The sequence below is a fragment of the Ailuropoda melanoleuca genome, chromosome 11 (genome assembly GCF_002007445.2).
Source record: "Ailuropoda melanoleuca isolate Jingjing chromosome 11, ASM200744v2, whole genome shotgun sequence".
NCBI lineage: Eukaryota > Metazoa > Chordata > Mammalia > Carnivora > Ursidae > Ailuropoda > Ailuropoda melanoleuca.
In genome coordinates this window covers 55,816,021-55,839,295 of record NC_048228.1, presented here as the reverse complement: position 1 = coordinate 55,839,295, position 23,275 = coordinate 55,816,021, and the positions used below count along the sequence as shown (strand labels likewise).

Here is a 23,275-nt window from a genome sequence, read left to right as displayed (position 1 = left end):
GGATTCTAGAGTCCATAGGAGAAACCACTTATCTCAATTGATTCTTTTAAATTTGCACAGGACATTTCATCTGATAAATCTCAAGATATTCTCCATACAAAGACAGTCTTAAGGGTGGGAATCACTATGACATCAGCATTTTCGAAATCTGTACCTGAGGACTCTTCCTAGTCAAGTATCCCTGAAAATCATAAATGGACAAATAACTTTTCTGAGGCCTTATTCAGAAGTCTCCTTCTTTTGTTAACACCTTCCCCTTTTTCACTTAAAAAAACAAAAAATAAAAAACTTTTTCCTTTCATCGTGGACCTGAAGAAGTTGCTACTTAAACATAAACTTGATGCTTTCCTGAGAAAAGACAGTTTCCATCAGTGTAAGAGACACTACAACATTAAAAGAAACAACTATTTAGACAAAATGAAACTCACCTATAGAATCCGATCCTCTGTCCTTAAGTCGTCTAATATCTTTGGTGGTAATGATCTATTGGTCAAGTAAGAGTCTCCTGTGTTCCCTGGAGCAAATGACTCCAGTTTCATCCTCAGAACTGCTAAAATTCCAGCAGCCCCACTGGGATTTTCCCACTGTAGACTTCCTGCTCTTTGATGGATAAAACACACTCTCAATGTGAGGTGTCCTTTTTGAGGTCAATGGTTTTAGGAAAAAAAAGATAATGGTAATAATATCCCCTATAGGAAAGAAAAGACTGACTATGCTATAACCAATGTGATCCCCCCTCACAGCTATATTAGTAGAAACAGAGTTTGGTGTGAACACAACAGTAATCCCTGAAATTAAAGACTATTTGACAAATTAGTATCTATGAAGATGATATCATATCATCTGATATTTATTTGTTTTAAGATTTTTTTAATTTATTCATCTGAGAGAGACAGAGAGAGAGCACAAGCTGGGAGAGGGACAGAGGGAACGGGAGAAGCAGGCTCCCCGCTGAGCGGGAGCCCAACANAATTAGTATCTATGAAGATGATATCATATCATCTGATATTTATTTGTTTTAAGATTTTTTTAATTTATTCATTTGAGAGAGACAGAGGGAACGGGAGAAGCAGGCTCCCCGCTGAGCGGGAGCCCAACATGGGGCTCGATCCCAGGACCCTGGGATCATGACCTGAGCTGAAGGCAGACGCCTAACTGACTGAGCCACCCAGGCGCCCCCACCTGATATTTCTAACCAGGAATTAAATGCTCATAAAAATGAATATTTTGCTCCTTATTCTAATTCTATTCAATATAACATATACCAAGTACTCCAAGCTGACTTCTAGCAATTATACAGCTAACACTTCCATCTTTTTTTCCCGTTTTGTACACAAAAAGAATTTCCCCCAAAACGACACCAAGTCTTCTGTTTATAGCATGCCTTATCCTGAATTAAGCCTCACAAACTCTAGATGATGAGGGGGAAAAAATGAGGTTAAAAAACCTCCCATTGAGTTAGGCAACCCAGAGAATGGCTTTACCTTGTGATTTCATTTACTGCCACTGGAAATGACTTAGAAATAAAGAAACTGTGCTTGCCACTAACTTAAGACTTTCCTCCCTGTCCCTGTCCCTGATACTGACAGCATTTCCCATGGCAATAAAGACTTTGGGACCCTCCTAGTGACATCTCCTTGAAGCAAAAACATTTCTAGAGAAGTAATCTATATCTTTAAAATGAAAAATGCCCATCTTAGACCTATCATAATTCTACAGAGAATGGTGATATATCTATACCAGGTCAATCTATTAAGAAAAGACACTGTAATCTTGGAGGTTGAGTCCATATCTAATGAAGAAAAGCATTTGCCCTTGGGATGGAAACTATTGCTCTGGTTGATGCTGCTGCCCTTTTTCAGATCGAGTCATGTCTGAGTATGAAAATTCTCTTTCTTCTATTGACACTGGGCAAACTAACATCAGGCTACAATCTCCTCTCATCTAAGTAGCTAAACATTAAGAATGATAACAAAATGATGATGGCTGATACAACTAATATCATTATAGAAAACACTTCCTCTGAAATTGAGGATATAATTCTTAAGGCTAATACAGTTATTCTGTACTTCAATATTGTTTCTGGGTGAATTCTGACATATAATGCCACTCCCTGGCATTAGGTTGAACTAACACTCTCTACAGAAAAATATTCCTAAAGAAATTAAATCTACAAAACCTGACACTCTCATTGTTGAGCATGTTAATTCAAGAAAAAGTAAGAATTTCAATGAAGATGAAAACTACAAAAACCCTAAAAGGCCAGTAAGTTATTTATTATCCTTACTGAAAAAGTGAGAATTCAGTCTCTGAAGAAATGAACTAACTAAAATCCCTCCTACCTAATTACTTCCTGAGCTACCTTCAGTGCCAAAGCTGCTATTGTTTTTAGACATTTAAATACCATAAATCTCAAGAGAAGACACTTCACCTCAAAAAGACATTGTTAACTTGAAAGACAGACAACTTGAAGCTGATGCTGATAATCTCATGGCTCCTGGAGTTTTCCCCACTGACACCAGACCCACCAAGTACCTGGCTGACTCTGCTATGTCTGTTTCAAGTGACACTAGCTCCATAATGGAAGGTAAATCCCTTATAAAGAAAAACACAATAAATCCAGCTGTGAATGTTGATTTCATAATCAGAGAGGATTCTATTGTCTTTTCATCTAATATCAATACTCTTAAAACTAGATGCCCAATCAGAGCACAGAAACAACCTCCTAGGAGAGCCACTGCCATTGGCCCTATGGTTGATGCAACAATCACCATGATGACCAATGCTTCAATCACTATAATGAACATCACTCTCCTAACTAGGGATACCACTGGGCCCAGGGAAAGACCTGTGAGTGTGCATGGTGCCATTTTGTCCCATGGCTGAAGATGGTTTGCCAAAAATGTATTCTCATCCTCCAACAGAAAGCAGTAAAATGACAACTGAAGCAACCACTTTCTTTGGGGCTGAAAACACTACTCCTAAATCAGAAACAACCATTACTTCAGAAGGGGACCACATTACTTCAGTGAATGACTATACACTAGAAAGTGACTTTTCAACAACAGACAGCAAGCTTACATCTCCAAAGGAAAAAGTAAAATCAGAAGATGACACTGAGTCCCATATTATTAAGTCATCGACCCATCTGGAGAAAGAAATTACTACTCTGACAGGCACAACAAACTCCATGGCTAATGATTCTATTACTGAAATTTTAATCCCAGTGAAAATTGGTAATATTTCATCACCAGGTGCTACTGTTTCTTTAATAGATTTTTCCACTAACATGGCAAAAGAAGATATTCTTTTGGATACCACTGACCCAGGGAACGAAAATGTCTCAATAACTTCTGAAGTCTCTGGCACATTAAAGGAAGGCACCGCCAGCATTGCAGACACTCCCATCCTTCCAGCTAAGAAGGATGAACTTGATGTTAACAATTGCAGTTCCTCGGTTAAATCCAATGACACTGCTGATGAGGCTGTCCAGATCACCAACTCGTCTATTCCTAAGGCTGAAATCTCTCCTGTTACTGAAAAAAACTTCACTATTCCAGATATAACTGCCCTTACAGAAGAGAAAATAACTGAAATTGACTTAAGTCTTCCAGAGGATGACCCCAATGCTGTGCCTAAACTAACAGACTCCGATGAGGAAAAGTTCATCACTGTGTTTGAACTTACTACCGCTGTCGAAAGAGACAAAGATAACCCAGAAGATATTCTGCTGATCGATGAAGAGTCAATGGATGAAGTCAATGTTTGGATGGAGAAAGATAGCACAAATGAAGCAAAGAATCATCCCGTTTTGCTCACTGCTGTAGAATCCAGATATGACTTTGTAGTCCCAACATCAGTAGCTATGAACCTCACAGAAAACTCATCTACTATGACAAAAGAAGATCTGTCCAAAAGTAATACAATGGAATCTGTAACTAAGGAAAGTAAGCCACTTTCAGAAACTACCCCTGATCCAGATACCCTAAACAATGAGGAAGATGCTTTTACAACTGAAATGGGTGTCTTTAAGCTACTGAAAGAAGAACCAGATGAGTTCCTGATTTGAAAGCAGCAAATCAGATGCCACATAGAATTGAGCAACAGCCTAGACAGCTAATTTTAACATCTAAGAAGTTTGTCCAGCAAGCAAAAATCTTAACAAAGTAAAGAATGTGGGCATTTAAGGCAAGTATTAGACTCAGAAAAATGTGGGTGCTTAACAATAGAGGTCATGCAGTAGAACATATTTATGGAAACTTAAAAACTCAGTATACAAGGGTTCCTCTACTATCAAAAAGTTTAATTCAATTATTATCCAATTATTTATCTTAATATAAAGCCTTTAATTCCAGCTTTCAGGGATACGTAGAGAGAGAGCAATAAAGAAAGCTCACTTCCTGCTACCTTTAATGATGCATGTCATTTTAATTAACCCTTGATAGCATATTTTAGTGTGAGTTGAAGAGATGAGAACTGAATTAACATATCTCAAAAAAACGCTATAGAATTAAAAGTTCTGAAATGCCAATTCTAAACAAATTTTTTCATGCAACCAATGACTCTCTTCTATTAAAAAATATATTTGCAATCCTCTATTTGCAATAGAATTAAGGCTATTCAGTAATTGTTTAGCACCCACATGTAAAAAATGTAAGAAATATCATAGAGTTCCTGGCTCATGTTAGATGCAAACTAAGGCAAAGTGATATTTTATAAACATGCAAATTTGTCAAGAACATATTGTATAAAACCATTTGAATCAATCTAATTTTCTTTCTGTAAAATTTCTTTACTGAATTTTTGTTAATTTTTTTCAGGTCTTAAGCACTGATATCACACTCTTCTTATGCATTTGGTTAAAATTCGAGGACTTGTATCTTCATTCTTTTCTGACACAGACTTTTAAAATGGGTCTGTTTTCATTTTGCTGATTTTTCTTCAATAAATCCTTTGACAGCAACTAATTCACTGTGTGTAAATGTGTTTGATATCCTAGGACAAAATTCTTAAATTAGAAAAAATATAAGTACAGTTGACCCTTGAACAATACGGGGATAAGGAGGGCTGATCCCCTACCAGTCAAAAATCCACCTGTAACTTTTGAGTCCCCCAAAAGTAAGCCATTAATAACCTGTTGACTGGAATCCTTACCAATAATATAGTCAATTAACACATACTTTGTGAATCTATTATATGCTGCAGTCATAAAATAAAGAGAAAAGAAAATGTTATTTAAAAAATCATTAATAAGAGAAAATACATTTACAATACTGTACCATAAAAACATTCACATATAAGTGGAACTGTGCAGTTCAAACTTAAGCTGTTCAAGGGTCAAATGTAAAATTAAAATCCATTGTTTAAAAACAACTTAGCTTCGGACACCAAAGACAGAATTATTCTACAGAGACTCATAATTTTATCATATTAAAAGAAAAAGAAAAACAAAGCTAAAACATTGGGTAAATAGTAAATGGTACATGGGGGGGATGTATACCATTAGATATACTATAGATTAGAGTTATTACGGTAGCACGTTAAAACCCAGAAAAAACATTTTATCATAAAAATTTACCATATGGTAAAGTGAACTTCAAAACCATGAGATCTGATGAGTAATTAATCTTGCCTTAACAACTGGGTATTTGAGGAAAAATTAAGCTACAGTATTAAGACCACACTCTAAAATAAATTCTACATGGATCAGAGACTTAAATATAAAAAACTTAAATATAAAAATAAAAAAATATAAAAACATACAAAAGCATAGAAGGGAAACATATGTATATTTATCCAAGTGCAAGAAATGCATTTATCCAAATGCAAGAAATCTAAGCATATAAGAAATGAAAAAAAGGAGATTCATAGATTTGACACCATGAATAGGTAAAATTCTGTACAAAAAAAATGAACATAAAATTAAAAAGCAAATCATAACTTGGGAAAAACAACTGCAGTATACGCAGTGAAAAGATTACTATCCTCAGTCTACGAAGAGTTCCTAAAGAGAAAGTCTTTTTTTTAAGAGAAAGAATTTTAAATGGGCAGTAGAAATAAAGAGATAATTCATGAAATACAAATTGTCAATAAACATATAAAAAGTCATGATCATAGTATTTAAAGAGAGTGAAATTATTAGATATTTCTTTTTTAACCATTTGACAATTGAAAATGAACATTTTATTTTTTTTTAAAGATTTTATTTATTTATTCGACAGAGATGGAGACAGCCAGTGAGAGAGGGAACACAAGCAGGGGAAGTGGGAGAGGAAGGAGCAGGCTCATAGCAGAGGAGCCTGATGTGGGGCTCGATCCCATAACGCCGGGATCACGCCCTGAGCCGAAGGCAGACGCTTAACCGCTGTGCCACCCAGGCGCCCCGAAAATGATCATTTTAAATATCCATTGTTGGCTAGTGCAAATTTCTCCACCCTTTCTGGGAGGTAATGTGGAAATATATGCAATAAGCATTAAAAATATTTAAAGTTTTTAGCCTATTTTGCAAGTAGGAGTTTTCTTAAGATTTAAAGATCATGAAAATAGCTAACAATTATCACAGGCTTTGTTGTGTTCACATTTAGAATAACATTCGCTTCACATGGCAATTCTGTAAGGAAGAACAATATTATACCCATTGTCCAGATATAGAAACTAAGTCAGGAAATCTATGTAACATGCCCAAGCCTCATAGTTACTATGTAGTAAAGAAGGCTTCAAGCCAGGTAGTCTTCTTACAGAGCATGAGCTCTGTGCTTCACTGGCTTTCACAGTTTTACAGAAGAAAAAAAAAAGGTGCTGCCAAAGGCATTCATGTGATTTTTTATGTTTATAAAAGAGCAACACTAAAAATAATCTAAAATTCTAGTGACATGGAATTGGTTACATTTCTGTATCCCCACACGAAGCAACAGTATGCACTTTTTGAAGTGGTCTGTAAAAAAGCATTCACTCATTCATTCATTCACTCATTTATTCAGTAGTCTCCACACCCAACGTGGGGCTTGAACTCACGATCCTGAAATCAAGAGTCATGTGCTCTACCAACTGAGCAAGCCAGGTGCCCCAAAGAGAACTTAATCACATAGGGGAAAAGGGGGGAAATCACAACAAACTCCAAAATGAAATTTACACAGTGATACGTATGACATACACATAAATAGACAGATACATATAACAATACCTTAATAGTGATTATCTCTAGGAAGGAAATGCAGGTGATTTTCATTCTTTCTGCTTTCATTCATTTGTAAATGCATAAAATCCAGACTATAAAGTGTACACCAAGGGGCTGATTGTCAACACTATCAGCCAGAAATTTGGAGAGCCAACCTGCATTTTCCCACACCTAGTAAAAATATTAGCTAGTATTTATTATTTCCTTTGTGTCAGACACTAAGTATTTTATTCAGTTTTCAGTTATAAAATATTTATGTGTACCTATTACGTTCCAAGCACCTCAGAAGCCTCTTTTGGACAGTATAGTGAAAACCAAATGATGCAGTCCCTGCCATCATGGAAATGAATCCACGGGAAAAGATAAATATTAAATAAATCTCAAATAATCACACATGAAGCAATTCCAACTACAGATTGTGTTGGGTCTTACAAACAAAAATAATAAGAGATTAGAGCTGCAAGCCTCACACAAATTTTAATCCAGGGAAGTTGTCTCTGAGAAAGTAAGATTTAAGCTAAAGACTGAAAAATGTGAAGAGTTGAGGACACAACATGCCCAAAGCCCTGAGGCTAGAAATGGCCCCAGTTTCTCAAGGAAATGAACAGACTATGTGATAGAGCATGTCATCCGTTGAAAAATAACTTAAGTTGAAACTGAAAAAGTAGGCAAAAAACAAATCATGTGGTGTTTTTTTGAAAGCTATTAAAGTTTTAATAATTTTGTCCTCAAAACAACCTTAGTACTGAGATATAGGTAGTAGGCTAAATAGCATTATTTTATAAACTGCAACCATAGTTCCTTTTGGGGACTTTTTTAGAAAATAGTATGAAAGTCCCTTTTGACTGAGAGATATGAGGCCCTGAGGCATAAACTGGACTAGAACAATGAAAGCAATTAAAAAGATAATGTGTTTGGGGCCCCTGGGTGGCTCAGTTGGTTAAGTGGTTAAGCATCTGCCTTCGGCTCAGGTCATGATCCCAGGGTCCTAGGATGGAGCCCCACCTGGGGCTCCCTGCTAGGGACATGGGGGTGAGGGGGCTGCTTCTCCCTCTTCTCTGCCTCTCCTCCACACATGCTTTCTCTCGCTTGCTTTCTCTATCAAATCTTAAAAAAAAAAAAGATAATGTTCTCTATTAACACAGGATAATGGGAAATTTACGGATAAGGCTGGACAAAGATAGGAGAAACACAACACCTGGGCAACTGGCTAGAGTCCAGAAAGAACAGTACCCAGTATTGTATGTCAACTATACTTCAATTAAAAAACAAAAAATTTAATTTAATTTAAAAAACGTGGCCAGTGTGATTATTGGTGGCCAGTGGACACCAGACTTTTCAAAGAATGGAGGCCTAATAATCAATTTTAAATTATACAGCTTCATAGTAAAGTTTCTCCTTACCCTGAAATTTCATTAAACATATGAAAGAAACAAGGTCTTTAATATGCGATTCCTGAGTAAAGGAACTGGTGGACCTGAGAAGAAACAACTAAGATACTGAATTAAGGAATGGATGTGAAAGTCTTTATTCCCAAATGTACTAAATAGTGATGACCCTAAAAAGGAGCGTGGGGCATACAGTGGGTGGACATTTGGGATAGTCTCATTTTACTGATGACCAAAGCAAAACTTGAGAAAAGCCACTGGACCAAGATAACTAAGCCAGTAAGTAGCAAAGCTCAGCTCTCCAGATCTGTATGACTCAAAAGCCCAAGTTCAAAGGCAAACAGCTTTGTGTGAATTGTTCAACAATGAATCATTCTCAACTTAGAACCCTCCTTCTTTCTCTAGTTCCACTGCCATTCCCTTCTTTAAGCCTGCCTGAAATCTGTAACTTCCAGTCTACCTCTGGTCTTCTTTCCCACCTATTAATTATGCCACGAAGCACTCATCTTTCTTCTCAAGCCTTTTTCCTGCTCCTTACTGTCTTTATGATAAAGTCCAAACTCTTCAGCAAGGCACACAAGCCTCTCCATGTTTTTTCCTCTGCCCACCTTTTTCCTCAACCCACCTTTACTTCTGCCCTCCCTTCACACACCACACTCCATCTATACGAAGTACTGAATGTATACTCCCTGAGAGCTGAGATCCATGACTCCTGAGCTAGAGAGTACCTAATAGATAGGAGATACTCAGTAAATGTTTATAAATGAAGAAATGAGAGGAATTAAAAGTTTCATTAATGTGAGTGACATCTGTTTTTGACCTAGCTTCTAACCTCTGCCTGCCATAAAATTTTCCTTGTAATACATGCCGGTTTTCTTTGTTTTACAACTCTTTCCCTTTCACGCATGTTTAAGTGAGACAGACCCCACCCCAAACTCCAGCAATGAGCTAGTTACGTTGCCGAAATAATTCAAGGATAAGCACATAAACCAATCTGAGCAAAGAGGGCATATTTGTGGAAAATAAGCTTCTGGAAGAAATATCAGTCTGGAAACATGTAGTGCAAGGAGCTTCTGGAGCCATCTAGGGATCACAAGGAGGCACACTGCTGAAAATAAAGCCAACACTGAAGAAATAAGAGCCAGGAAATATAAAAAAGAATGGAGTTCTACTCACATCATACATCAAGCCTTCGCAGAACAAGCCTGGTCTGCTTTTTTACCTGAAATAATACATTTTCCATTCTAGTTAAATGAGTTTGGGTTGAGATTTCTGTTGGTTAAAACTGAAGCATCCTAATAATGATGAACCCAAATAGTTTCAAGTCCCTGTGTCTTTCTTCATCATACTCTCTGCCCCTAGAATTCTCTGCAGTTTCACATGCATCTCAAACTCACCTGAAGTGTTAGCTTCTCTAACCATCCCTAGGTATGATAATTTGTTGTGTACCCCACTCACCATACATATTCCTCAATAATATCACTTATAATACTTTATTATATTTGATAAAAGATACTCCTGAGTCACAAGGTAATCCTATCCATAGTTTCCTCTGACACAAGACACTTCTGTCCAAAGTTCCTTTGTCCTAAAGTAACCCCTGTTCACAATCCACACTGTAACTCTTACCCACAGCTATCCCTACCCTGTGATATAAACCTCTTTTCCATGTCTTAAGAAATTTTTTTTAAAGATTTTATTTATTTGACAGAGAGAGACAGCCAGCAAGAGAGGGAACACAAGCAGGGTGAGTGGGAGAGGAAGAAGCAGGCTCCCAGCAGAGGAGCCTGATATGGGGCTCGATCCCAGAACACTGGGATCGCGCCCTGAGCCAAAGGCAGACGCTTAAGGACTGCGCCACCCAGGCGCCCCAAGAAATTCTTGATCCAGTATGAGAGAGAGAGAGAGAGAACCAGTTATAAAACAAAAGGACCCCTGTCCACAAAGAAAAACCATTCTCCTAAAGAGATGCTGTACATAAGGATGCATTAACGAACATTTGTAACTTCAACGTACCAAGAAAACTGGCAAACTGGGCCAGTATGTGTGTAATATGTGTGCATTGCCCAATTCTACCTGTTGCAGATTAGAAGCAAATAAATGATACATGAATTAAATTTTGAGTCTGCAATCTATTTATTTCCACAACACTATTGGTGTGTTCTTTTGCATTTTTCACATAAACTTCCAAGATAACAGAAATCTAAATTGAAACTGGCATTCCCCTTCCCTCAAATTTCTCTTCTAATATTCTCTATCTCAAGCAAAAGACACCATCTGCACAGCTGTCCAAGCCAGAAACTGGGACTCTTCTTTCACACCCCTCTCTCTCATTCTCCACATGCAACAAAAACAAAGTTTTCACCTCTGGGCCCTCCGGAATCCTCAGGAATCCACTTGCCTCCATTCTTACCAGTGTTCTTTATCCAAAGTTTTATCAAGCAAAAATAACATTTTATAGCACCAATTGATCATGCTGCTTCCGGCTTCACACCCAAAATGCTCCAGTGGCTTTCCACCAACTTTAGCATAGTCTAAAATCACTTTGCTATTTGTCAGGTTCTCCACAACCAGGACATTGCTAATCTATGCAGCCTTATGATATGCCACTGTCAACTTTTGCTCTTAAATCTCAACTCTGTAGCTCCTCTGCTGGTTTCTTTAGAGCATCAAACTATATCTTGTCTCAGGATCACTGAAAACGCTATACTCTTCCTGAGACATTTTCAAAATCCCCTAAATGTTATTTCCTCCAATCATGTAGGCTTCTATATTCTCCCATCATATTGCCTCATAGTACAAAATATCTTGCTTTATGTAACACATAATTTTTCAAGTTGCCTGTTGTATTGCTTTCCTAGGAAAGCTGTAACAAATCACCACAAACTAGATGGCTTAAAAAAAAATCTATTCTCTCATAGTTCTGAAGGTTAGAAGTCTGAAATCAAGGTGTCAGTAAGGCCACTGCTCCCCAAAAGTTCAAGGGGAGGATCTTTTCTTGCTTCTTCTAGCTTCTGGTGGTGGCTCGCAATCCTTGAAACTCCTTGGCTTATAGACACATCACTACAATTTCTGCCTCCCTTATCACATGACACTCTCTGTGTGTCTCTGTGTTCAATTTCTCCCCACTTATAACAACACCAGTCATTGGATTAGGACCCTTAATCCAATATGACTGCCTCTTAACTTGGTTACATCTGCAAAGACTCTATCTGANAGACTCCATGTCTGAATAGGTCATATTCTTAGGTTCTGGGAGTTAGGAGCCCAACAGATTTGGGGGCAGGGAAAAGACACAATTCAACCTACAACACCTGCTTAAAGTTTGTCTTCCTTGCTGTATGTTTGATAAGTAAGAAGATCACATAATTTATCATCAAAACTAAAATACTTTTGAGACAGAAAGAAGGCAGTATTAATAATGACCCCACAACAACAGGCATAAACTAGAGTGTCTTGAGCAAACAGAGCTGATCACCCCATCTTAAAAAAAGAGAGATGATATCCCTCTTATCCACTGCTCACTTCTGAGAGCTTTGAACACAGTAGATGCTCAATAAACGTCCTTTAAATGAATCAATTAAATAAAAGGGTGAAAGGTGATTTCACTCATTAGGCTATGAATGCTCTCAGAGGAAAGATAATATGAATTGGATACATAGAGATAAATACGAGTTTACCAGGACAAGAAGGGATCACTGGTTTCAAGCTGAGGGAAGGAAGGGCAAGGGCAAAAACCCAGAAGCATAAAAATAGAGTTGACCCTTGAACAACACTGGTTTGAACTGCATAGGTCCACTTACATGTGTATTTTTTTTTGGTAAATACAGTACAGTACTGTAAATATATTTTCTCTTCCTTATGATTTCCATAACATTTTCTTTGCTCTAGCTTACTTGAAGAATACCATATATAATATATATAACATAAAAAAATATGTGTTAATTGACTGTTTATGTTATCAGTAAGCCTTCAACAGTAGGCTATTAGCTGTTAAGTTCTGGGTGAGTCAAAATTTATACATGGATTTTTGACTGTGCAGNATATATAATATATATAACATAAAAAATATGTGTTAATTGACTGTTTATATTATCAGTAAGGCTTCAACAGTAGGCTATTAGCTGTTAAGTTCTGGGTGAGTCAAAATTTATACATGGATTTTTGACTGTGCAGGGTGCCGGCACCTCTAACCCCCACATTGTTCAAGGGTCAACTGTACTTGGTTTGCCCAATAATACTGAAATAAGTTTAGAGTAAACAGAATCTGAGAGAGAATGGTAAGAGATATATCAAGTTGTGACTGATATTATAGCCTCACAAAAGCAAAAATAATAAGAATGTGTCAGATTATGTGTATTAGTCAGGGTTCTCCAGAGAAACAGAACCATGGATGGATGGATGGATGGATGGATGGATGGATGGATGGATGGAGATAAACAGATGATAGATATAGCTAGATGATAGATATAGATAGATAGATAGATAGATAGATAGATAGATAGATAGATGATAGATGATAGATAGATAGATGATAGATAGATGATAGATGATGATAGATGATGATAGATAGATAGATAGATAGATAGATAGATAGATAGATAGATAGATATAGATAGATAGATAGATGATANGATAAACAGATGATAGATAGATAGATAGATAGATAGATAGATGATAGATGATAGATAGATAGATGATAGATAGATGATAGATGATGATAGATGATGATAGATAGATAGATAGATAGATAGATAGATAGATAGATAGATAGATATAGATAGATAGATAGATGATAGATAGATGATAGATAGATGATAGATAGATAGATAAAATTTTAAGAAATTGGCTCATATAATTGTGGATACTGGCAAGTTCAAAACCCATAGTATAGACCGACAGGTTAGAAATTCAGGTTAAGAGCTGATGTTGCAATCTTGAGTCCAAAATCCACAAGGCAAGACTTTAGGCTGGAAACTCAGATAGGGATTCTCTGTTTCAGTCCCTAGGCAGAATTCTTTCTTTTTTAGGAAACTTCAGTCTTTGCTCTTCAATTGATTAAATTAACCTCATCCACATTATGGAAGGTAATCTGCTTAAAGTCAACTGCTCATAAATATTAATCACATCTATAAAATATCTTTACAGCAACATCTAGACTAGTATTTGACAAGGAACTAGGCATCATAACCAAGGCAAGGTAACATAAAATTAATTATCACATCATGTGTTAGCAACTTAGAGTTAAAATTTCACATAACAGTGGCACCTGGGTAGCTCAGTGGGTTAAGCTTCCAACTCTAGCTCAGCTCAGGTCATGATCTCATAGTCCAGGAAGATTGAGGCCCACTTGAGACTCTGCTCTCAGTGTGGAGTCTGCTTCAGATTCTTTCTCCCTCTCCCCCTGCCCATCCCCATTCATGCTTGTGCATGCTCTTTCTCTCTCTCTCTCTCTAATACATAAACAAATTCTTTAAAAAAAAAAATTTGACATAACAGCTCATATTTCCCAAGCTAGTTTCACAGGAATTCATACCTTTTTTTAAAATTTTATTTATTTGAGAAAGAAAGAGAGAGAATGAGAGACAGAGAGTGAGAGCACAAGGGGGGGGCAACAGAGGCAGAGGGAGAAAGAGACCCCCTGCTGAGCAGGGAGCCTGATGCGGGGCTCGACCCCAGGACCCTGAGATCATGACCTGAGCCAAAGGCAGACACTTAACTGAATGAGCCACCCAGGTGCCCTGAATTCATGGCTTTTTTGCAGGAAAGGAGCTAAAAAGGGTTTCAGGGTAAAATACATTGCTGAAATGTTGGGGTGAAAATGAGAATATCTATATGAAGTGTTCATGGAGCTGTATTTTCATGGAGCTCCAGTAAACATCTCTAGGAATATAGTTTAGGAAATGCTGTTGTATAAAACGGGAGGCATCAAAAGTTTTAAACAAGGGGCTAATACTACGTTAATAGTGTTTTAGAAAGGTTATTTTGGTGGAAAAGTAAAAGTTGGACTGGGGATGTAGGGGAAGCAAGAAGCAGAGAGAGAAACTAGAGGAGGAATCAGTAAGAATAATCATCAGTATCAATTATCAATATGAGTGTGCTCCATCTGTACTATTAACCAGATGATAATCAAATGAACAACAGACTTAACTACATAGACTTTTTCATATGAAAATTTTAAGTAAAAATCTGAAAGCTGTAGTAACAGTCCCAATTGGCAGTTGTCCCTAAACAAGTTTGGCTGCCTCTCTTTAATGAGAACAAGCATCCTGTGAGTTGAAATCTTTATATTTTCTCTTATTCTATAGAATTTTGGATTAGATATAATTTATAACAAAGTCAGAAAAGCAAAGGAAGTTCATAAATATTAACTTGGTCAAAACATTATAATCTACCAGTTGATCAAGACACAAAAATGCCTAAGATAGTTCTCTGTCTACAGCCTACTCACTATAATAATTAATCAAAAATTTTCTTAACAGGAGTCAAATGTGCTTAAAAATAGTTTGCTGTGAAGAAAAAGCTGTGAAGGTAAACAAATCTGGGTTAAAATACTTGTTCTTAAAACTATGAGCTAACTATTTTCTCAAGTCTCAGTCTCTTCATGTACAAAATTATAATCTATGTAAAAGCACACAGACCTAGGTCTTCATCTTGATTTGGATTTTAGGTTGCCCTCACTATAATGAGTTATCCTAAAAAAAACAAAACTATATGTGAACAAACTGAAAAACCAATAGCCAAGGAAACACTGTTTTTCAGTGCCCTCAAATTCACTTTTAAGAGAAAAAGTCCAGAGGCTCTCATTTGATCTTCATCACTGGGTGAATTAATGCCAAGAAGACATATCATTGTTAACTGCTAACTTGAAAGAAAAGCGTTACAAATCCCATTACCCACCAGCAGACCTTCCATGTGTAAATACGTGATGATGTTTACCTATCCTTCTGGTGATGGAAGGACATTTTCAGGGAAGTAAACCTTACATCAAAGCAAATGTCAAATTACTACAATGCTCCCATTTTGTATTATTCAATAATGGGTATGTTTCTTCTGAGCAAGATAACTGCTGTGGTGCATAATATATCTTACTTGACAATTTAAAGAATTACTAGTCTTGATGTTAGCATATTAAGGGGTGTCAAAATGGTCCACTAGCTACTTTTTCTCATTTTTATGTCCAGAAAGGCAGGAAAAGAATGTAATGTTTGCAGCTGCCCTCCAAGTACTAATGTTTAAAGTTGAGCTCATTTTATAATCTCTAAAAATTAACTTTCAGGAATGAAGTATTTTATCTAAAAAACTGAAGATGAACACAAAAGAAGCTACTATCTTCAAATACTTTCTGCCAGCTCAGAATCCACAACACTATCAAATAGCAGTAAGGCAAATAAATATAAACAACAGTCTTAATTATGAAAGTGTTCACAGACCTAGGGCTTATAGTCAAGTTTCAATAATTACTGCTTTGATACTAAAATGTCAAGTTATGTAAGAAAACATCTGAAATAAAGGAAAGAAATGGACTCAGAGTATTATCTTTAAATTATGAAGAACAAGCCTTTAGTTCTTCTAATGCACAGTTAATTAGCCATGATGTTTCTGAGAGAAATGAAAAGGAAAAATGTCAAATTCTGAAGATTATAACACTCCTTTTTTTGCTTCAGGAAACAGTCTGGATTAGCCCAGAAGCAAATGCTAAAATAATAATAATAATATTTTGCTTAGCAATAGGAACAAATAGCAAGGATAACGAAGAGGGGGAAAAAATTCCTTTATAAAGCATGAGTCACCTGCACTCTTTCTCCAAGCTTCCCAACTTCAGAACCTGAGGTAAGGCTGACATTGCTGGACAAGCAGAAAGAGGATCCCTTGTTAGGGTATCATTTCTACATTTTCGAAGACTTAAATCAATTTTCCTTAGACATTGATTGTATCTATTAATTTCTAACTAGCATAATCATCATAGGATCTCCAGTTTCTAATTAGTGTAACTATCATGAGATCTCAAACTGTTTTCCACACAATTCCAATAGACAATGCATATGAAAGAATATATCATAAATAGAAAATAAATGGAAATACTTAAATAAATTCATCAACCTATAAGTTCTATCCACTTACATATTAGTAAAATGTTAGCAATTTCAGTAAATATAATAATAATAAAAATAGCTTGACCTCTGGGATCCCAGTTTTAAAGTGGTCCCCTTTTAGGCATGAATCCATATTTTAGTTTTGTACGTATAAAAATGAAAGTGTTTTCAGTGGGAAGAACATATATTTAACTAAGTTATGCAAGAAATCGTTGGGCCAGATTTTTTTTAATTTTTATTACTTGGAGTGTTTCCGTTCTATTTATCTCTTTTATTACAAAGGGAAGGGCATATAAATATCTAAATGTGTCTTATATTTTGCTTGAGATTGTGACTATTTCACATATGGAGAAACACTTATTAATCTAGTTTTCTATTCCTTTTCTTGGGAGTATTGGGATGTGACAGTTTTGTCAAATTAATCATTCCATTTTAAAGGTGGAACCTGGTCCTCAGATAGGCTAAATAATGTGACCAGGGTTGGCAACTGAAGCTCAACTCCAGTGACTATTAATCCAATGATCTTTCCCTTCAAATCAAAAGAAGATGCCCTATTGAATAAAGTCATTGTTAGAAGATAGTAATTCTCCATCAATTATGTTGTGGCTATCATGTTTTTGAAGATTGGAAAAAGTCACATTTGAACCTGAGATTTTGTAAGCAGAAATAATTAGCCATTAATTCCTCTACTTAGCTACTTTTCTTCTTTCGGAGAGAAATTAGATAAATGGATAGTGACCAAAAAATGATTCGTTACTGAAGTATGATATATGAATGCAAAGTTATGAAGAAAGGATAATTTTATAATAGCCCTCAAAGAACTGCAATTGGAGAGGTTCGGATTTGGTGTATTTTGCATTTCCTTTAAATAGGAAAATCTAGCAATAATGATCATAAAAAGTTTAACAGAAATGTCAAATTTCTAACAGTTACTCAGATGACAAAAATAATACTAATGACAATATTAATTAAATATCTCATATTTCTACCTATCACATTTTTAAGTTAACATCTAAAATTTTATGTCTGAAGTCTTAAGTGTGTAAGGTCAAAATCAGAGCCAGAAGACTATTTTAATGGCAATTTCTTTATTTCTTTTTTGTGTTTAAATTATAGTCAACAAAACACCATCAAATTTTAATAACAGAAAATCCACACGTAATTTAAACAATCATATCACACTTATTTTATCTATCACTTACATTTTCCTGCCTTGTCTATTTGGATAATTTACATACAGTATAGCATTTAAACTTTTCACTTGTGTTATTTGGATAATTTACAGCATAGTATGGTAGTTAAACTTTTCACTTATCATTGTAACAAGCTTTTTTTTTTAATTTCTATGAAGTCTTCATGATTATCAGTATCTGTATTTTTTTAACTTGTAAGTTACACTAAAATGATTTAAAAATTTTTTCTACTGGTTAATTTATCAAAGATAATTCTTAAGACAGATTCTCTAGGTTAAAGATATAAACATTTTCATCTTTTGCATGTTGCCATATTATTTTTCAAAAAAATTATAACCATGAGAGACTATGGAGTTTGGGAAACAAATTGAGGGCTTCAGAGGGGATGGGGGTGAGGGACTGAGATATTAAGGGTATTAAGGAGGGCACATATTGCATGGTGCACTGGGTGTTATATGCAAATAATGAATCATGGAACACTACATCAAAAACTAAGGATGTACTGTATGGCGACTAACATAACATAATAAAAAATTATTATTAAAAAAAATCATCTCAGTTAATAGAACCAATAGTTATGTGCGAGGATATCAACCTCACTATCTTGACCATAATTTGGTTTTACCTTCTCAAATAACTCTTCAATTATTGTAAAATAGCAACTCAAAAAAGAAGTTCTATATGTTTTCTTGACGATGAGACAAGGACGAACTTCTGCCTATGTTTCTGTCTACTACAGGTATTACTACTGGAGTTATTATTTATAACTTTGCACATATTAGTTGGACTATTCTTCTTCTAAGTTTGATAATTTTTTATTATATCACAGATACCATATATGCCATTGATGTGCCTTACCATGCATAAATGTTTTTCCTTTGGTTAAAATTGAGCAAAAACAAAATATTTATTTTATTCTCCCACCAACAACAAAGCATCATCTTTTGCTGACTACTTCTAGAAGATGATAAGACATTAAAATGAAGGCTCTCGTTTTGATTGCTGTCATCTAGACTTTCACTGCTTGCTTCTCGGTAAATATTGAATATCTTCACCTATGTTTATTTTCTTATTTAGTTCTTAATCATAGGGTGTACATTCAGTTTATTGTTTTATGTCAACACAGCTTTATACCACACAAACCTTGTTTAATTTTATTTTTGCCTAAGACCTCAACTTTCTTTATAATCTTTTGTTGACCTTAGGATACACTCAACATTTTAACTTTTTTCCGCGTTTGTAGTCTTTAGAATTCCCACGTGTAAGTAGGATATTGTAGTGTTATGATTTTAAATTGCGTATTCTGATTCCACCCCTGCAATAACATTCCTGAGTAGCATTTAGTCTTTAGTAAGCTCCCCAAGAAGAAAGATGTGTGAAGAAGAAAACTGATTACAGGAAACACTATAAAATAGATTTTTAACCATATAAGGGATTTCACATGGATCAAAAAGTTAAGAAATTCTAGACATGATATATAACTTTCCAATCAAGAGTATGTGCTTGCTGTCCTCTCAACATTTTTAGATTTGTTTATCTAAAGCTCATGCCTAAGTTACATTATTTAAAGGGTAGGTTACGTTGTCTAACACTTATTGCTATAAACTTAACCCAGTACCATTTTATGAACAACACATTTCATGAACAACCAATTAACTATGAAACTTGCTATGAAACAAGTGCCTCTTCCCTGTTGTTTTATGCTAAAATGTAGCAAGGTGGAATTTCCATCCAGTGAAAAACCCTATGCCAGAACTCTTTGGATTACCTATTTTTCTCTCCCCAAATCACAGGCCGGTTTTTAATTATATCAAGTTCATAACAATATTGGTTCCGCAATGGTCCCCAGGGTTGGCACCTGAGTAAATCGTAGTTATGATAAAAGGAGCCCAGTCTTGCATTACCTATAAACTGGTTAGCAACACACCCATGAGAATGTAGAGGGAGAGGGGCACTTCTGCCTAAAGGCCTCCAGAAAAACTGATCGTCTTTGTCCTATGAACCATGTGCTTAAAATGTTATAAGGTCCCTCACATTTAACGATGACACCCAAAATTCTAAAACTATATTCCATTCTATCACCTAACCCAACCACATGTTACCCTCAAACAACTTACTATCGGTATTCTTAAAACGCCATATATGTTCTGGGTCTAATTTTTTTATATTTATTTTTATTCTCCATTTCCATTTTAGGCAGCTGGTGCACATAAGCAAAAAAGCTCCAGGGTAAGTTTTATTTATATTTCTAGTATCTTTTTATATTTTCATTCATAACCAAAAGTTAGTTATGTCTGAAGAGTTGATATGGTAGTTTCTTTTATTCCCAACCTAAGAAAATGTTGACAGCCCCTCAGTGAGAATAGTTCTGTGAACACCAAAACCTTGCCTCAATTGCCGACCTCTTTGATACTGATACGTATGAATCTGCAATGGAAGTAGGGCAGTTTAGCATTTAAAAAGCGAAGTTTACCTACCCTTCAGGACCAAAAACTATCTACATCTGTTTGTTCAGTGTAAATGTCTTTCTCTTTATAAATATTAATGACTTTTTAATAAGGAACACTTCCTATGACGCTACAAAATGCAAAAAAGTAGGTTCTTTTCTCGAAATCAATGGTTTTCAGTGGGGGAAAAAAGAAAATTCAGAATCATCGGGAACAACTTTCCAAAATCACAAATCCCTATTTCCACTCTCTGCCATTTTTAATTCTCATCTCCCACTCCATGTCACAATGGAGGCAGGCTGAACAGCAGGGGGGGATAACTAAAAATACTGTCACATCATCCTGTTACATCCCCCATTCTCTCTTTTGCCCATACCAAGTAGTCTCAATGAATCCTTAAAAACAAAAACATTCTCCTGCTTCTAGAGCTGGACAGGCAGTGGAATAAATAATGTCTGGGTTTAGTGACCCAAGTTTGCTGATATTTAGAAAAAAAATTCTAAGCCTACCTTGAAACTTTATGGCAATTTTGGCAACTTATTTCTTCTTCATCATAAAGTCAGGTATATGACTATTTCTTAAAATTTATTCACTTTGAGAACTAATGTTTCATGAAGAGGCAGGAGGAATGTCATATTTAGAATCCCAAGAATTAGCTTCTGCCAGTGAAGACAGAATGAGAAGCAAGGGCCTAAATGGAAATCCTAAGGGAATGTCATGTTTAAAGTTCATATAAGTAAAGACAATTAAAATTGTCCAGCTTTGCTGTAATGAAGCTTTCACTGAGTAAGTAGGCACTGACTGACCTAAGGTACTTCTAGCCTTTAATGTCTACAATTCAGTGCAAATGAGTCAACCACGTGGATTCACAAAATGTTCTATCAATCTCATATTTTGGGTTTATAAGAACAGAGCAAGGCAAAACTTCTATAGTTTCCTTTTATTCTCTATTTAGAATAGTAAAATTCTGAAATTTTAGTAAAATAGCATTATGCTTTTTTCCAGGATGAAAATTAGAGCAGCACGTCCCAACAGGCTCTCCATGAAACACTGAAACACTAGCATGAATAAATGCTACACACACACACACTCTTCCATGGTGAAATAAATTTGGGAAATACTGCATATCCCTTGGATTTGCTAAATATTCACAGCATATTATATAAATAACTCTAATAAATCCTATAGTGAAGAAACATATTTACTTTACCCAAATCTTTTCCACAGTTATTTGAGCACCAAAATCTTTTACTATTTTGCCTGTAACAGATCACATTTTGGGAATTTCTGTAATAAAACTATTAGGCTTTCAGAATAGCAGAGATACAATTTACTTTATGTTTCACCTAAAGGTCATAATTCACAACCCTATACTTGGTAGGAACACTCATCAAATTACTTATCGAATGAAGTTAGAATATTTACACAAATTTAAGTGATAAAATAGATAAATTTTAAAGCCTGGATTCAGGCGTGTTTAGGTGTCGCACCTATATAAAACTACTCTTTTGTATTCTCTCCTAAGTCTGGTGAAAGTTCCGAAGAGCATTTTAAACTACTTAAACAATTAAGGCCTAAGCTGTTGAGAGAATATTCTCCAAAAGTTGGACGAGCTCCTGGAAGACCATGTGCTCACTCTGGTCATGATGAACCCCCCAGAGGCCACCATTCCCGCCCCCATCCCCACCCTCACCCCCACCGTCCCCAATTCCCACATGGACCATCACCCAGACCTACTTCGTTACCTGAGAACACCCTCCGTCCTAATTCTCAAGCACCATCAGCCCCTTCTAGTGCTCCTCCAACTGTAATTTACACCACCGCCGCCGCCACCGCCACCGCCACCACCGCCGCTGCCGTCGCCACCACTGCTTCCCCTGCCTCTGCCCAAAACACTGCAGGCGTTGTGTCCAGCACTACGACTCCCAGTGCCCTCCAACCTGAAAACATCACCACTGCCCCTGCAGAAAGCACTGCCCTTGCAGAAAGCACTACCCCTGCCCCAGAAGCCGACACTACTGATGTCAACCAGCAGCAAGAGCTTCCCTAAATTCCACAACTGTCCAAGATTACAAAGGTACCAAACCGCAAGAAGACAAAGGCAGAACAAGGTAAACAATGCTTTCCAAAATATTTCCTAACTAAACGAGTAACTATAAGACATGTCAAATTAAGAACAGGTGGTTTTTTTCCCCACATTAAAAAAAGGGGGGGGGTCCTAACTCTGCCATATGAATTAGAAACTCTTAATCCTTTTTTATTTCAAAACTAAATTTGGGTCATGGGTGGCTCAGCTGGTTAAGCAACCAACTCTTTTTTTTTTTTTTTAGGATTTTATTCACTTATTTGACAGACAGATAGCCACAGAGCTCTCTCTGTGGTGGGGTGGGGGGGCAGCAGGGGGAACACCAGAGGCAGTGGGAGAAGCAGGCTCCCCACTGGGCAGGGAGCCTGATGAGGGGCTTGATCCCAGGACCCTGGGATCATGACCTGAGCCAAAGGCAGCTGCTTAGCCAACTAAGCCACTCAGGCACCCCATGACCAACTCCTGATACCAGCTCAGGTCATGATCTCAGGGTCCTGAGACCCACATGGGACTCAGTGCTGGGCATGGGGCCTGCTTAAGATTCTCTTTCCCTCTTCCTCTGCCCCTCTCCACCTCTCTCTCTCTTCCTCTCTAAAAAACAAAAACAAACAAACAAAAAAAACCCAATAAATTAAATTTGGTCTTCTTGATATATCTATAAGCCCACTGCTAGCAGATTCCTACAAAAGAAAGAAATAGTTTAAAATTCCACTAACGTGTATATATTTTGACCTTCTGTTCCCAATGTTAAAATGTGTTTTCTTTTCCTGAAATAATCACTCATAATTAGGGCCTTAGTAAATAAAAGTTAGTTTATACTTCAAGGTTTATTAAATTCCCCAAAGTGTGCGTTTGACATAGAGGAATGCTCTCCCCACCGTCTTTCAG

General features: G+C 36.4%; 1 protein-coding gene across 1 annotated transcript; it reads left to right on the top strand.

Moving 5' to 3' along the window:
* The first annotated feature begins 2,819 nt into the window (after positions 1–2,819).
* CABS1 (calcium binding protein, spermatid associated 1) lies at positions 2,820–4,174 on the top strand. The gene has a single exon (XM_034670940.1). It carries the CDS (start codon positions 2,861–2,863, stop codon positions 4,067–4,069), a length of 1,209 nt encoding a protein of 402 aa, XP_034526831.1. The 5' UTR covers positions 2,820–2,860; the 3' UTR covers positions 4,070–4,174.
* Positions 4,175–23,275: the final 19,101 nt, after the last annotated feature.